The following is an 18,171-nucleotide window of genomic DNA, read 5'->3' as shown; positions in this document are numbered from 1 at the left end:
TAAAAACTCTTCACTGCTTTCAGTAACCTACCTCCTACACCATACACTTGCAACATCTGCCACATTGCCCCCCTATCCACCCTGTCATACGCCTTTTCCAAATCCATAAATGCCACAAAGACCTCTTTAGCCTTATCTAAATACTGTTCACTTATATGTTTCACTGTAAACACCTGGTCCACACACCCCCTACCTTTCCTAAAGCCTCCTTGTTCATCTGCTATCCTATTCTCCGTCTTACTCTTAATTCTTTCAATTATAACTCTACCATACACTTTACCAGGTACACTCAACAGACTTATCCCCCTATAATTTTTGCACTCTCTTTTATCCCCTTTGCCTTTATACAAAGGAACTATGCATGCTCTCTGCCAATCCCTAGGTACCTTACCCTCTTCCATACATTTATTAAATAATTGCACCAACCACTCCAAAACTATATCCCCTCCTGCTTTTAACATTTCTATCTTTATCCCATCAATCCCGGCTGCCTTACCCCCTTTCATTTTACCTACTGCCTCACGAACTTCCCCCACACTCACAACTGGCTCTTCCTCACTCCTACAAGATGTTATTCCTCCTTGCCCTATACACGAAATCACAGCTTCCCTATCTTCATCAACATTTAACAATTCCTCAAAATATTCCCTCCATCTTCCCAATACCTCTAACTCTCCATTTAATAACTCTCCTCTCCTATTTTTAACTGACAAATCCATTTGTTCTCTAGGCTTTCTTAACTTGTTAATCTCACTCCAAAACTTTTTCTTATTTTCAACAAAATTTGTTGATAACATCTCACCCACTCTCTCATTTGCTCTCAAACTAACTAATTAAACTAAAATCTCCTCCAACGTAAGTATAAATATAAAGGTGTAAGTATAAAAGTAAATATAAAAGTAAATATAAAAGGACCCGAATGGAAATAAGTCACTCTGACTTTTTTGGGTTATCCTAAGTACTTTACACACATGCTGCTATGTATGATAATCTATGTACATAACTGTATTCGTGTATACCTGAATAAACTTACTTATTTATAAATTAAAATGTAAATATTTCTTATTTATAAATTAAAATGTAAATATTTCTTATTTATAAATTAAAATTTAAATATTTCTTATTTATAAATTAAAATGTAAATATTTCTTATTTATAAATTAAAATATAAATATTTCTTATTTATAAATTACATACATTGTTTAAGTGTGAATAGTGGTGGTGGCTTCTGCTGCCGCCTCCACCACCACTAATATGCACGGCTTCTCTCAGTGGCCATTAAAAACCCAACACCACCACCACCACTATTTACTCCTCATATACATTATGACATATTTTATTCATTAGTGAGTATATATCATGTTTCTATGTTATTAACATTTTTTATTATGTCATATTAGATGAATTGTGATAGATAAATAAGCTTTTTGTTTTTTTTTCAACAAGTCGGCAGTCTCCCACCGAGGCAGGGTGACCCAAAAAGAAAGAGAATCCCCAAAAAGAAAATACTTTCATCATCATTCAACATTTTCACCTCACTCACACATAGTCACTGTTTTTGCAGAGGTGCCCAAAATACAACAGTTTAGAAGTATATATGTATAAAAATACACAATACAGTGGACCCCCACATACCGTTGGCCTTACATAACGTTAAATCCGCATACCGCTACATTTTATCGCCAAGATTTTGCCTCGCATACCGCTAAAAAACCCGCTCAACGCTGTTCGTCTGAGACGCGTCTATGTGCGGCCTGAGCAACGCTCACATGTTCTGCCGGTGGCGTTGTTTACCAGCCAGCCTCCGCGGTAACATCCAAGCATACAATCGGAACATTTCGTATTATTACAGTGTTTTTGGTTTACCTGGAGTTTACCTGGAGAGAGTTTCGGGGGTCAACGCCCCCGCGGCCCGGTCTGTGACCAGGCCTCCTGGTGGATCAGCGCCTGATCAACCAGGCTGTTGCTGCTGGCTGCACGCAAACCAACGTACGAGCCACAGCCCGGCTGATCAGGAACTGACTTTAGGTGCTTGTCCAGTGCCAGCTTGAAGACTGCCAGGGGTCTGTTGGTAATCCCCCTTATGTGTGCTGGGAGGCAGTTGAACAGTCTCGGTCCCCTGACACTTATTGTATGGTCTCTTAACGTGCTAGTGACACCCCTGCTTTTCATTGGGGGGATGGTGCATCGTCTGCCAAGTCTTTTGCTTTCGTAGCGAGTGATTTTCGTGTGCAAGTTCGGTACTAGTCCCTCTAGGATTTTCCAGGTGTATATAATCATGTATCTCTCCCTCCTGCGTTCCAGGGAATACAGGTTTAGAAACCTCAAGCGCTCCCAGTAATTGAGGTGTTTTATCTCCGTTATGCGCGCCGTGAAAGTTCTCTGTACATTTTCTAGGTCGGCAATTTCACCTGCCTTGAAAGGTGCTGTTAGAGTGCAGCAATATTCCAGCCTAGATAGAACAAGTGACCTGAAGAGTGTCATCATGGGCTTGGCCTCCCTAGTTTTGAAGGTTCTCATTATCCATCCTGTCATTTTTCTAGCAGATGCGATTGATACAATGTTATGGTCCTTGAAGGTGAGATCCTCCGACATAATCACTCCCAGGTCTTTGACGTTGGTGTTTCGCTCTATTTTGTGGCCAGAATTTGTTTTGTACTCTGATGAAGATTTAATTTCCTCATGTTTACCATATCTGAGTAATTGAAATTTCTCATCGTTGAACTTCATATTGTTTTCTGCAGCCCACTGAAAGATTTGGTTGATGTCCGCCTGGAGCCTTGCAGTGTCTGCAATGGAAGACACTGTCATGCAGATTCGGGTGTCATCTGCAAAGGAAGACACGGTGCTGTGGCTGACATCCTTGTCTATGTCGGATATGAGGATGAGGAACAAGATGGGAGCTAGTACTGTGCCTTGTGGAACAGAGCTTTTCACCGTAGCTGCCTCGGACTTTACTCTGTTGACGACTACTCTCTGTGTTCTGTTAGTGAGGAAATTATAGATCCATCGACCAACTTTTCCTGTTATTCCTTTAGCGCGCATTTTGTGCGCTATTACGCCATGGTCACACTTGTCGAAGGCTTTTGCAAAGTCTGTATATATTACATCTGCATTCTTTTTGTCTTCTAGTGCATTTAGGACCTTGTCGTAGTGATCCAGTAGTTGAGACAGACAGGAGCGACCTGTTCTAAACCCATGTTGCCCTGGGTTGTGTAACTGATGGGTTTCTAGATGGGTGGTGATCTTGCTTCTTAGGACCCTTTCAAAGATTTTTATGATATGGGATGTTAGTGCTATTGGTCTGTAGTTCTTTGCTGTTGCTTTACTGCCCCCTTTGTGGAGTGGGGCTATGTCTGTTGTTTTTAGTAACTGAGGGACGACCCCCGTGTCCATGCTCCCTCTCCATAGGATGGAAAAGGCTCGTGATAGGGGCTTCTTGCAGTTCTTGATGAACACAGAGTTCCATGAGTCTGGCCCTGGGGCAGAGTGCATGGGCATGTCATTTATCGCCTGTTCGAAGTCATTTGGCGTCAGGATAACATCGGATAGGCTTGTGTTAATCAAATTTTGTGGCTCTCTCATAAAAAATTCATTTTGATCTTCGACTCTCAGTCTGGTTAGCGGCTTGCTAAAAACTGAGTCATATTGGGACTTGAGTAGCTCACTCATTTCCTTGCTGTCATCTGTGTAGGACCCATCTTGTTTAAGTAGGGGCCCAATACTGGACGTTGTTCTCGATTTTGATTTGGCATAGGAGAAGAAATACTTTGGGTTTCTTTCGATTTCATTTATGGCTTTTAGTTCTTCCCGCGATTCCTGACTCCTAAAGGATTCTTTTAGCTTAAGTTCGATGCTTGCTATTTCTCTGACCAGTGTCTCCCTGCGCATTTCTGATATATTGACCTCTTTTAGCCGCTCTGTTATTCTTTTCCGTCGCCTGTAAAGGGAGCGCCTGTCTCTTTCTATTTTACATCTACTCCTCCTTTTTCTTAGAGGAATAAGCCTTGTGCATACATCGAGTGCCACCGAGTTAATCTGTTCTAGGCATAAGTTTGGGTCTGTGTTGCTTAGTATATCTTCCCAGCTTATATCGGTTAGGACTTGGTTTACTTGGTCCCACTTTATGTTTTTGTTATTGAAGTTGAATTTGGTGAATGCTCCCTCGTGACTAGTCTCATTTTGTCGGTCTGGGGCTCCACGCATACATGTCTGAACCTCAATTATGTTGTGATCTGAGTATATTGTTTTTGATATGGTGACATTTCTTATCAGATCATCATTGTTAGTGAAGATGAGGTCTAGTGTATTCTCCAGTCTAGTAGGCTCTATTATTTGCTGGTTTAAATTGAATTTTGTGCAGAGATTTAAAAGCTCGTGTGAGTGTGAGTTTTCATCAGAGCTGCCTCCTGGTGTTATTACTGCAACAATATTATTTGCTATATTCCTCCATTTTAGGTGCCTTAAGTTGAAATCCCCCAGGAGCAAGATGTTGGGTGCAGGAGCTGGAAGATTTTCCAGACAGTGGTCAATTTTTAACAGCTGTTCCTGGAATTGCTGGGATGTTGCATCCGGAGGCTTGTAGACTACCACAATGACTAGGTTTTGGTTCTCGACCTTTACTGCTAAAACTTCCACTACGTCATTTGAGGCATTAAGCAGTTCTGTGCAGTTATCTGCAAAATAAGTGACCATGGGCCCCAAGAAAGTTTCTAGTGCCAACCCTACAGCAATAAGGGTGAGAATTACTATAGAGATGAAGAAAAAGATCATTGATAAGTATGAAAGTGGAGTGCGTGTCTCCGAGCTGGCCAGGTTGTATAATAAACCCCAATCAACCATCGCTACTATTGGTGGTACAGCTGCTGCTGCTGCTGTACCACCGTCAGCTGCTGCTGCACTGTCAGCTGCTGCTGCACTGTCAGCTGCTGCTGCTGTAGCACCATCAGCTGCTGCTGCTGCTGTACCACTGTCAGCTGCTGCTGCTGCTGTACCACTGTCAGCTGCTGCTGCTGCTGTAGTACCGTCTGCTGCTGCTGTAGCATCGTCTGCTGCTGCTGTAGCATCATCTGCTGCTGCTGTAGCACTGTCAGCTGCTGCTGCTGTTGTACCACCGTCAGCTGCTGCTGCTGCTGTAGCATCGTCTGCTGCTGCTGTAGCATCGTCTGCTGCTGCTGTAGCACTGTCAGCTGCTGCTGCTGTTGTACCACCGTCAGCTGCTGCTGCTGCTGCTGTAGTACCATCTGCTGCTGCTGTAGTACCGTCTGCTGCTGCTGTAGCATCGTCTGCTGCTGCTGTAGCACTGTCAGCTGCTGCTGCTGTTGTACCACCGTCAGCTGCTGCTGCTGCTGCAGTACCGTCTGCTGCTGCTGTAGTACCGTCTGCTACTGCTGTAGCATCGTCTACTGCTGCTGTAGCACTGTCAGCTGCTGCTGCTGTTGTACCACCGTCAGCTGCTGCTGCTGCTGCTGTACCACCATCAGCTGCTGCTGCTGCTGCTGTAGCATCGTCTGCTGCTTCTGTAGCACTGTCAGCTGCTGCTGCTGTAGCACTGTCAGCTGCTGCTGCTGTAGCACTGTCAGCTGCTGCTGCTGCTGCTGTAGCACCGTTGCTGGTGTGGTTTACTGAGAATACCAAGAAACAATTAACCCCAGAGGGTTAGCCACCCAGGATAACCCAAAAAAGTCAGTGTCATCGAAGACTGTCTAACTTATTTCCATTGGGGTCCTTAATCTTGTCTCCCAGGATGCAACCCACACCAGTCGACTAACACCCAGGTGAACAGGGAAAAATGCCTGGAACTAGTGCTCATATTGGTGAATTTAAAGCCAGCAAAGGTTGGTTTGAGAGATTTAAGAATCGTAGTGGCATACACAGTGTGATAAGGCCTGTTCTGGAAGAAAATGCCAAACAGGACCTACAGTACTCAGGAGGAAAAGGCACTCCCAGGACACACTGTCTCATCAGTCATTGCTGCATCTTCAATAAAGGTGTCATTTATTCTTCATTTAGTAGAGTAGTACATGCACAATATATATTGTGCATGTACTACTCTACTATTGTGCATGTATCCTTCTCTTTGTGTGTAGGAGAATGTATATTTCATGTGGTAAAATTTTTTTTTCATACTTTTGGGTGTCTTGCACGGATTAATTTGATTTCCATTATTTCTTATGGGGAAAATTCATTTGCATAACGATAATTTCACATAACAATGAGCTCTCTTGCACGGATTAATATCGCTATGCGAGGGTCCACTGTATATCCCTCCAAACTGTCAATATCCCAAACCCCTCCTTTAGAGTGCAGGCATTGTACTTCCCATTTCCAGGACTCAAATCCGGTTATATAAAATAGCCGGTTTTCCTGAATCCCTTCACTAAATATTACCCTGCTCACAGCTCATCAGGTCCCACATACCATTTGTCTCCATTCACTCCTATCTAACACGCTCACGCACGCTTGCTGGAAGTCCAAACCCCTCGCCCACAACCCCTCCTTTACCCCCTCCCTCCAACCTTTTTGAGGACGACCCCTATCCCACCTTCCTTCCCCTACAGATTTAACCCTTTGACTGTTTCAGGCCCCTCTCTGAAACTGTCATTCTATGTCGCTCAATTTTTGAAAAAAAAAAAAAATTATTTTTTCTTATGAAATGATAGAGAATCTTTTCCCGATGGTAATGACACCAAAAGTTCGAAATTTGGTCGAAAACTCGTGGAATTATGCTCCCGCGAAGTTAGCGGTCTCGGCGACATATGCGTATCGGCGATTTCGCCGACTTTGAGCCCAATTTTCAGCCAATTCCGTTGTTCCAGTTGACCAAACTCATAGCTATTTCTTTAGAACTCCATTTTATCTATCAGCTGAGTACAAGAAACCTCCCATTTACTAATTTGGACTACCCAATATGGTGGTCAGAAATTGGCAATTTGGCCAATTTCACGCAAAATAAAAAAGATGCCAATTTCAAAATAGGGTCCAGAATAAACAAGGTAGACATTCGTGGCACTAAAATAACATATGCTCTGTTCATTAGTCACATCTCTAGCCCCCTCTTATATTATTATTGCTTTCTATTTTGATTTTTTATTCATACAAAAAAATACAAAATTTACTGTTATGCAGACGACTGCATTATTGTAAAAATGGTATAAATAATATCAGTGCACTAGTGAAAGAATATTAGACTCCCCAGTTGACGTGTATTGGACGTGTGGTGTGATTTATTTACTCTTGAACATTGGTAAAAATCGAACATTTCCGCTACTTTGAGCTCAGTTTCAAGGTCGTTTTCATCGTAAAAGTAATGAAAATCATCTCTATTTCTGTAATATGTTTTCCATTTTATCACCTAAGACCATGAAAACGCGAATACAACGATAAATACTATACGAAAATACACCTCAAAGTCGGCGTTTTATTCCAAAAAAACGATCAGTTTTTTTTTTCTCATTACGCAATGTGTGCTGCAGGATTTTTTTTATGTGGTGCACACTGACCACACAGACCCATTCTCTCACATGTGGGCCTACCAGCTTTCTCCCACTTGATTTGAAGCCGCTAGAATTATTGAATATATATACGTCAGAAACATTGGCTCGTAAGACGTATTTATACGTCGAAAACAGTCAAAGGGTTAAATGCTCCCCATGTCATTCTACTTTGATCCATTCTCTCTAAATGACCAAACCACCTCAACAACCCCTCTTCAGCCCTCTGACTAATACTTTTATTAACTCCACACCTTCTCATAATTTCCACACTCCGAATTTTCTTCATAATATTTACACCACACATTGCCCTTAGACAGGACATCTCCACTGCCTCCAACCGCCTCCTTGCTACAGCATTTACAACCCAAGCTTCACACCCATATAAGAGTGTTGGTACTTCTATACTTTCATACATTCCCTTCTTTGCCTCCATAGATAACATTTTTTGCCTCCACATATACCTCAATGCACCACTCACCTTTTTTCCTTCATCAATTCTATGATTAACCTCATCCTTCATAAATCCATCCGCTGACATGTCAACTCCCAACTATCTGAAAACATTCACTTCTCCCATACTCTTCCTCCCCAATTTGATATCTAATTTTTCTTTATCTAAATCATTTGATACTCTCATCACCTTACTCTTTTCTATGTTCACTTTCAACTTTCTACCTTTACACACACTCCCAAATTCGTTCACTAAGCTTTGCAATTTTTCTTAGAATCTCCCATAAGCACAGTATCATCAGCAAAAAGTAACTGTGTCACTTCCCATTTTGTATTTAATTCCCCATAATTTAATCCCACCCCTCTCCCGAACACCCTAGCATTTACTTCTTTTACAACCCCATCTATAAATATATTAAACAACCATGGTGACATTACACATCCCTGTCTAAGACCTACTTTTACCGGGAAGTAGTCTCCCTCTCTTCTATACACCCTAACCTGAGCCTCAATATCCTCATAAAAACTCTTATTTATTTATTTATTTGTAGATGGATGGTTCAGAGAACCGACATGTTCTTCAAGATTCTTCTTTGTATGGACTGATGAAGCCACTGTGTGGCAAAACGTTTCCTCAATAAAGATACCCAAGAGTTGCACATGTGTCTAATTTATCATCATTTATTTATTTATTTAGAAATTTAAGCATACATACAGAGGTACAAAAAAAAAATACAGGTAAGAGCAGCATGCCAAAGCCACTTATATGCATAGCATTACGGGCTGGCTTAAAATTAACTTAAGATTAACTATGCAATGATGAAATCAGTGATAAGACATCATTGTAAACAGATAACTATAAAGCACAAATGAGTATTACAAAGACAGCTCATATGGTTGCATGCATTGCTGTTCATTAAGTAGAATGGAGTATTCTGTTAGGTAGTGTATTTAAAAAAATAACAAAGTTAGATTGGGTCCTAGGTTTAACATTTATGTGATATAATTGTGAGTAACATTTTGGATATACAATTTATAAGGTTCAGTTATTCAGTATTTATTTGGTTTTGAGTGAGTAAGTGAACTTTGAGAAGAGACTTGAATTTGTAAACAGGTAGTGTTTCTTTTATATTTACAGGTAATGAATTCCAGATTTTAGGGCCTTTTATGTGCATTGAGTTTTTGCATAGCGTGAGATGGACACGAGGAACATCAAAGAGTGATCTGTGCCTTGTGTTATGGTCATGTGTTCTGTTGAGGTTGGCAAGGAGATGTTTGAGGGGAGGGTTAATATCAGAGTTAAGTGTTCTATGTATGTAATAGGTGCAATAATAAGTATGGATGTTTTGTATGGTGAGTAGGTTGAGTGTTTTGAATATTGGTGGAGTGTGTTGCCTGTAGTGAGAATTTGTTATCATTCTAACTGCAGCCTTTTGTTAGGTAATTAGTGGTCTGAGATGGTTAATTGTTGTTGAGCCCCATGCACAAATTCCATAGGTGAGATAGGGGGAAATAAGAGAGTGATAAAGGGCCAGGAGGGCTGACTGTGGAACATAGTACCGTATCTTCGATAGTATGCCTACAGTCTTGGAAATTTTCTTAGAAATTTGTTGTACATGTGTATGAAATTTGAGTCTATTATCGAGGTGGATTCCTAAGAATTTTCCCTCTGTTAGCTTTGTGATAGGTGATCCGTTTATCGTTATGTTAAGAGGTACATCTGTAGCTCTGTTACCAAACTGAATGAAGTAGGTTTTGTCAATGTTTAGTGTAAGTTTGTTAGTCCTCATCCAGGTAGATATTTTCTGTAATTCGGTGTTTACAGTATTGGCTAGCGTGACTGGGCTCGGGTGAGAGAAGACGTATGTAGTGTCATCTGCAAAAAGTGTGGGTTTGAGTAATTGTGAAGCATTTGGTAGGTCATTTATGTATAGGAGAAAGAGAAGAGGGCCAAGGACAGCATTTAGCAACTTACCACCTACGTATAAGCTGTAGACATGATATTAGCGTCATATTGTCTTTCATACACCATCAAGAGTCAATAAAGGTAAGCGTGATGCTAAATGTTCATTTATCCATTTTATTAGTGCTTTATATTTATTTGTCATTGTTTTCTGTGTGTATATCTATATTTAATCTTTAAAAAATTTTTTTTTTTTTTGTTAATACTTTCGGGCATCTGAAACAGATTAATTGGATTTACATTATTTCTTATGGGGAAAATTAATTCGGCTAATGCCAAAATAGGTTAAAGGCAAGCTCTCTGGTACGGATTAATGCCATTACCCAAGGGTCCACTGTATACATTTAGCTGGACACAGGGAATGTCATCGAGATTTTTGTGTCTGGTATTGTGCCTATGGGTACTGTCACAACTATCAAGAAAGCCTTTTAGTTCAGGGTTAATATTGGAATTTATGGTATTGTAAATGTAGTTTGCACAGTAATAAGTGTGGATGTTCTGTACAGTGAGTAACTTAATACAAATGTGAGGTAGTAAGGTGGAGTATGGTTCTGTAAAATAATCTTGAAATTGCACACAAAATCTATATTACAAGTAATGGTTCAAGTGGAAATATTTCATGAACTGGCAGAATTAAAAGCCTAGATGTCACATAATAAAACTAATTAGTAAATGTTTTGATTGATTTGGTTAATATTGAGAGATAAGATGATTTTTTAGCAAAGTCCTAAATTTATAAGTTGTCAGGGGATCCTTGACCTGTTCCGGTAGCGAGTTCCAGATCTGTGGCCCTTTATGTGCATAGCATTCTTGCATAGTGAGAAACTGATGTTGAGAAGTGCTTTTTGCCTTGTATTGTGACTGTGCATTCTGTTGTAACTGTCAAGGAGTAGCTTTAGTGGAAGGTTTACAGTGGAGTTTAATATTCTGTATATGTAGTAGGCACAATAATATGAGTGCATGTCTTGTATATTTAGCAAGTTCAGTCTTCTGAAAAGTGGTGGGGTGTGCTGTCTAGCACAGGAGCTGGTTATCACCTGCACAGCAGCTTTTTGTTGAGTTATTAAGGGTCTAAAATGGTTGGCTGTGGTTGAGCCCCAGGCACAAATACCATAGGTGAGGTAAGGATATGTTCGAGAATGGTATAGGGTAAGGAGTGTCATTTGTGGTACACAGTATTGTATCTTGAAAAGGATTCCTACTGATTTGGAAATTTTCTTGGTTATGTGATGGGTGTAGGACTGAAACTTAAGGTTACAGTCAAGGAGAAGACCTAGAAATTTGCCCTCATATCGAGGCCTAAATTTACTGCTGACAGCTTATCTGAGTGAGCTGAGCTCATGGCACAGTACTATGGCACTGACAGTGACCTCAAACCCGTAGTACAATGAAAGGGATAAAGTAGATAAAAAATAGTATTAAGTCATCACTCAAAAATCTTGAAAGGAAAATTAATACAAGTTCCAAAGTTGCTACTTTCTTACCTTGCATCATCATCATCTTCAAAGCCCAACAACACAAACTCTGTAAGTTCATCAACATTACAGATGCGACACAGTGGAGGACAAGGATCACCACAGAAGCCAACACATGGATGACCACACTTCAACTTCTTGGGACAAGGTTTATCACATGGCTTTCTTGAACACTTGTCACCACAAAGTTTATCACACTTCTGATGTTTGCATTTCCAATCACAATTCATCTGCAATGAATATTAAAAAATAAGTTAGAAATATGGATGGAAAAAATCATTATAAAGATGTTCATTTATTATTACATTCATGGAAAGCACTAAACACCTAAGGGTTATTCCACTCTATACATAGTGGAAAATAAAAAAATACAATGGAACCTCGGTTTTCATATGCCCTAGTTTTCATACGATTCGGTTTTCGACGACTTTTTTTTGTCAAAATTTCGTCCCAGTTTTCGTACATCCCCTCGGTTTTTGTACAGTTGAAAATGGTCCATACCAAACTCATCTGCCTGCCTGCGTGACTCAGCCACTCATTTCCCAGAATCGAGTGCCCATACAAAGCACCCCATGCGTTCGTGATTTTGAAGGGTTTGAGGCTGACCCTGACACCCCTACACCTGTTGTGGAATCTATTGTGTTACTGGGGGAGTCCATGGGGTTGGATGTGAGTGGCCAGGATGTGGAAGAGTTGGTGGACAACCACAGCAAAGACCTAACCACTGAAGAGCTGCAAGACCTTCAACTGGAATAGCAATAGACTGCAGTTGAGGAAATAGCTTCAGAGGAGGAGGAGGAAGAGAAAGGGGAGAATGTGCCTTCTTCAGTGATTAAGGACATGTGTGCAAAGTGGAATGAGTTGCAAAGTTTTGCAGAAAATATCACCCTAACAAAACTGTTGCAAGCCATGTTTACAATATGTTCAATGACAATGCCTTGTCCCATTTTAGGCAAATCTTAAATAAATGCCAGAAACAGACCTCACTGGACAGATTTTTTGTGTGACAGGGGTCCAGTGACTCTCAAGCTGGTCCTAGTGCCAGTAAAAGGCAAAGAAGGGAAGTAACCCCAGATAGTGCCTTGATACCTGAATTCCTAATGGACGGGGCTTCCCCTTCCAAACAATAACCTCTCCTCCTCCCTCTCCCCTCCTCGCTGTCTTCCATACGCCAACAAGAATCTTCAATAAAGGTAAAAGTGACATTAAATGTTCATTAATCCATTTCATTAATCATTTATATTTATTTCTCATTGCTTTCTGTATGTAAAACTATAGTTATTTTCTATAAAATGTATTTCTTGTTAATATTTTTGGGTGTCTGGAACAGATTAATTGGACTTACATTATTTCTTATGGGAAATAATGCTTCAGTTCTCGTACGATTCGGTTTTCGTCAGACTTTTTCGAAATGATTAATCGAGGAAAACCGAGGTTTCACTGTTAATGTTGCAGTTTAAAAACTGTAGTGTAAAGCACCCTTCTGGCAAGACAGTGATGGAGTGAATGATGGTGAAAGTTTTTCTTTTTCGGGCCACCCTGCCTTGGTGGGAATCGGCCAGTGTGATAATAAAAAAATAAATAATTTTTTTTAACACACTGGCCATTTCCCACCAAGGCAGGGTGACCCATAAAAGAAAAAACGCTTACCCCCTCACTCACGCCATCACTGTCTTGCCAGAGGGGCACTAATACTACAGTTCATAACTCTAAATATCCTCACCCCTCCTTCAGAGTACACGCACTGTACAGTGGACCCCCGCATACCGGACGCATCGCATACCGTACAATCCGCATACCGGACGCTTTGATCGCAAAAATTTTGCCTCGCATACCGCCTGAAAACCCGCTCACCGCCCTTCGTCCGAGACGCGTCCAATGTGCGGCCTGAGCCACGCTCACATGTTCCGCCGGTGGCATTGTTTACCAGCCAGCCTCCGCGGTAACATCCAAGCATACAATCGGAACATTTCGTATTATTACAGTGTTTTTGGTGATTTTTTCTGGAAAATAAGTGACCATGGGCCCCAAGAAGGCTTCTAGTGCCAACCCTACAGCAATAAGGGTGAGAATTACTATGGAGATGAAGAAAAAGATCATTGATAAGTATGAAAGTGGAGTGAGTGTCTCCGAGCTGGCCAGGTTGTATAATAAACCCCAATCAACCATCGCTACTATTGGTGGTACAGCTGCTGCTGCACTGTCAGCTGCTACTGCACTGTCAGCTGCTGCTGCACTGTCAGCTGCTGCTGCACTGTCAGCTGCTGCTGCTGTACCACCGTCAGCTGCTGCTGCTGCGGTAGTACCGTCTGCTGCTGCTGTAGCATCCTCTGCTGCTGCTGTAGCATCGTCTGCTGCTGCTGTAGTACCGTCTGCTGCTGCTGTAGCATCGTCTGTTGCTGCTGTAACATCGTCTGCTGCTGCTGTAGCATCGTCTGCTGCTGCTGTAGCATCGTCTGTTGCTACTGTAGCATCGTCTGTTGCTGCTGTAACATCGTCTGCTGCTGCTGTAGCATCGTCTGCTGCTGCTGTAGCATCGTCTGTTGCTGCTGTAGCATCGTCTGTTGCTGCTGTACCACCGTCAGCTGCTGCTGCTGCTGTAGCACCGTTGTTGGTGTGGCTTATTGAGAATACCAAGAAACAATTAACCCCAGAGGATTTGCCACCCAGGATAACCCAAAAAAGTCAATGTCATCGAAGACTGTCTAACTTATTTCCATTGGGGTCCTTAATCTTGTCTCCCAGGATGCAACCCACACCAGTCGACTAACACCCAGGTGAACAGGGAAAAATGCCTGGAACTAGTGCTCATATTGGTGAATTTAAAGCCAGCAAAGGTTGGTTTGAGAGATTTAAGAATCGTAGTGGCATACACAGTGTGATAAGGCATGTTCTGGAAGAAAATGCCAAACAGGACCTACAGTACTCAGGAGGAAAAGGCACTCCCAGGACACAGTGTCTCATCAGTCATTGCTGCATCTTCAATAAAGGTAAGTGTCATTTATTCTTCATTTAGTAGACTAATACATGCACAATATATATTGTGCATGTACTACTCTACTATTGTGCATGTATCCTTCTCTTTGTGTGTAGGAAAATGTATATTTCATGTGGTAAATTTTTTTTTTTCATACTTTTGGGTGTCTTGCACGGATTAATTTGATTTCCATTATTTCTTATGGGGAAAATTCATTCGCATACCGAACATTTCGCACAACAACCAGCCCTCTTGCACGGATTAAGGTCGCTATGCGGGGGTCCACTGTACTTCCCACCTCCAGGACTCAAATCCAGCTAACCGGTTTCCCTGAATCCCTTCATATATGTTACCTTGCTCACATTCCAACAGCACATCCTATCTAACATGCTCAAACACGCTTGCTGGGTCTAAGTCCCTCGTACACAAAACCTCCTTTACCCCTCCTTCCAACTTTTCTTAGGACAACCCCTACTCCGCCTTCCCTCCACTACAGACTGATACACTCTCCAAGATATTCTGTTTTGTTCCATCCTCTCTATATGTCTGAACCACCTCAACAACCCCTCCTCAGCCCTCTTAATATCCTTTTAATATCCATGCTACAAATTTTCTGCATTATATTCACTCCACACATTGCCCTCAGATGTGACATCTCCACTGCCTCCAGTATTCCCCTTGTTGCAACATTCACCACCCATACTTCACACTCATAAGAGTGTTGGTATCATTACACCATCACACACATACCCCTTTTTAATTCATGGATAATTTTCTTTGTTTTCACATATTCATCTAGTTGTGGTTGCAGGGGTCGAGTCACAGCTCCTGGCCTCACCTCTTCACTGACCACTACTATCTCATTCTTCCTGTTCCATGAGCTTTATCATGCCTCTTCTTTAAGCTATGTATGGATCCTGCCTCCACTACATCACTTACCAGTCAATTCCACTTCCTGACAACTCCATGACTGAAGAAATACTTTCTAACATCTCTGTGATTCATCTGAGTCTTCAACTTCCAACTATGACCCCTTGTTGCTGTGTCCCATCTCTAGAACATCCTATCTGTCCACCTAGTCGATTCCTCTTAGCATTTTATGTCGTTATCACATCCCCCCAATCTCTCCTTTCCTCCAGTGTCATCAGGTCAATTTCCCTTAGCCTCTCTACCACTATCACAACAACCCCTCTCTACTGCCCTCTACCACCATCACTACCACCTTCTACCACCATCACTACCACCCTCTACCACCATCACTACCACCCTCTACCACCATCACTACCACCCTCTACCACCATCACTACCACCCTCTACCACCATCACTACCACCCTCTACCACCATCACTACCACCCTCTACCACCATCACTACCACCCTCTACCACCACCAATACCATCACTACCACCATCACTACCATAATCACTACCAGTATCACTACTACCCTCTACCATAATCACTACCACCCTCTACCATAATCACTACCACACTCTACCACCATCACAATCACTTCCACCCTCTACCACCATCACTACCACCCTCTACCGACGAGAAACAAAGCCAGACTATCTCAGAACGCATAGGATGCTTTGTGTGGGCGCGGGCGGACATGCTAGGTACAATTGACCACTGTCAACTCAACAAAAACCGAAGTGATGAGCAAAAACTGGGACAAAATTTTGATGAAAAAATTGTCGAAAACCGAATTTGACGAAAACTGAAGCAATATTTCCCAGAAGAAACAATGTAAATTCAATTAATCCATTTCAGACACCCAAAAATACAGTGGACCCTCGACCAACGATATTAATCCGTTCCTGAGAGCTCATCATTAATCAAAATTATCGTTAGTCGAGTTAATTTTCCCGATAAGAAATAATGGAAATCAAATTAATCCGTGCAAGACACCCAAAAGTATTGAAAAAAAAAAATTTTACCACATGAAATATTAATTTTAATACATACAAACTGAAAAACACATGTACAATTACATGACACTTACCTTTATTGAAGATCTGGTGATGATTGATGGGATGGGAGGAGGGGAGACTGTGGATGGTGTTAGTGTTTAGAAGGGGAATCCCCTTCCATTAGGACTTGAGGTGTCAAGTCCTTTTCTGGGGTTACTTCCCTTCTTCTTTTAATGCCACTAGGACCAGCTTGAGAGTCACTGGACCTCTGTCGCACAACATATCTGTCCATAGAGGCCTGTACCTCTCGTTCCTTTATGACTTTCCTAAAGTGTTTCACAACATTGTCAGTGTCACAATTAAACACTTGTTCAGGTTTCAATTCTTCACTGTCTATGTACTCCTTGAATTCCTGCACATATTTTTTCAGCTACTTTTTGGTCCAAACTGGCAGCCTCACCATGCCTTATCACACTATGTATGCCACTACAATTCTTAAATCTCTCAAACCAACCTTTGCTGGCCTTAAATTCACTCACATGACCACTAGTTGCAGGCATTTTTCTAATTAAATCCTCATGCAACTTCCTAGCCTTTTCACATACGATCACTTGAGAGATGCTATCTCCTGCTATCTGTTTTTCATTTATCCACACCAATAACAGTCTCTCAACATCTTCTATCACTTGCGATCTCAGTTTCGAAAACATAGTTGCACCTTGATTGCCATTTTCTTGACCACAATAGTAGCGATGGTTGATTGGGGTTTTGTGTACAACCTGGCCAGCTTGGAGACACACACTCCACCTTCATACTTTGCAATGATCTCTTTCTTCATATCCATAGTAATTCTCACCTTTTTTGCTGTAGGGTTGGCACTAGAAGCTTTCTTGGGGCCAATGGTGACTCATTTTGCAGGTGTAATCACTAAAAACGCTGTGATAATATGAAATGTTCCGATTGTATGTTTGGATGGGACCGCGGTGGCTGGCCGGCTTGTAAACACTGGCCACAAGTGGACGCGTCTCAGGCGGAACGAATCGTGTTGGTCGAGTTTTTTAACGCTAGTTGAGGCAAAATTTTTGCTTTAAAATGTATCGCTAGTCGGATTTAACGTTAGACGATGCCATCGTTGGTCGAGGGTTCACTGTATTAACAAAAAATATATTTTATAGAGAATAACTATAGTTTTACATACAGAAAACAATGAGAAATAAATATAAAGGACTAATGAAATACTTGAAGTAAACATTACTTTTTCACTTTTTTTTGCTAATTAATCTTTTTTTTTAATCATTATTACTTACTAAAATTTTATTAAACACCATATTTACTACCAGTCAATTTTACTTTTGTACATTAATCATTATTTTATACTTTTCATAACATTTTGTTGCCAAACTTTCAAGTTTGTATATTCAACTCCAACCTTTATATTATCCTTTGTACCTGTGTACCTGTGTATCTGTCTACCATCTTACTATCATATTATAACCAAGTCATTGCCATTGTTATTTTTTACTTATTATTCTTTTGGTACTTTAATTTGTGAATTTTATTTTGTCAATTTAAACCTAGTTATACTCTTGATCTTGTTAACAACCTATATCAGACCCTAGTGCAATTGCAAGTACCATTTTAATTTGTATTTTTATATTATAAGTTTATACCTAGTTGTACTTTAGCTCATTCTAGCTCAATACATAGACAACAATAAATTCATTATATAAGACCTTAGTGCAATTACAAGAGTGAGTCTGGTGCCACTTGTAATTTTTTTTTTTTATAGTATTAGTTTATACCTAGTTGTACTTTAGCTCATTCTAGCACAACACATAAACAATATCAATTTCATTATGTTTATTAGTGACTATACTCTATATGACCAAAGTGCTTTAGCG

At 40.9% G+C, this 18,171-nt stretch overlaps 1 protein-coding gene across 2 annotated transcripts in view; it reads right to left on the bottom strand.

The window, feature by feature from the left end:
• Positions 1-18,171, bottom strand: part of LOC128685213 (NFX1-type zinc finger-containing protein 1-like) — a 429,985-nt gene that overhangs the window by 102,423 nt on the left and 309,391 nt on the right. For both annotated transcript variants that reach the window (XM_070080633.1, XM_070080696.1), the window contains exon 11: positions 11,394-11,614. In XM_070080633.1, the coding sequence (XP_069936734.1) occupies positions 11,394-11,614 (221 nt within the window). The remainder of the gene's footprint in view (positions 1-11,393; positions 11,615-18,171) is intronic.

The sequence above is a fragment of the Cherax quadricarinatus genome, chromosome 1 (genome assembly GCF_038502225.1).
Source record: "Cherax quadricarinatus isolate ZL_2023a chromosome 1, ASM3850222v1, whole genome shotgun sequence".
In the NCBI taxonomy this organism is placed as follows: domain Eukaryota; kingdom Metazoa; phylum Arthropoda; class Malacostraca; order Decapoda; family Parastacidae; genus Cherax; species Cherax quadricarinatus.
Note: the sequence above shows the minus strand (reverse complement) of the source record. Positions and strands in the feature narration are given on the sequence as shown.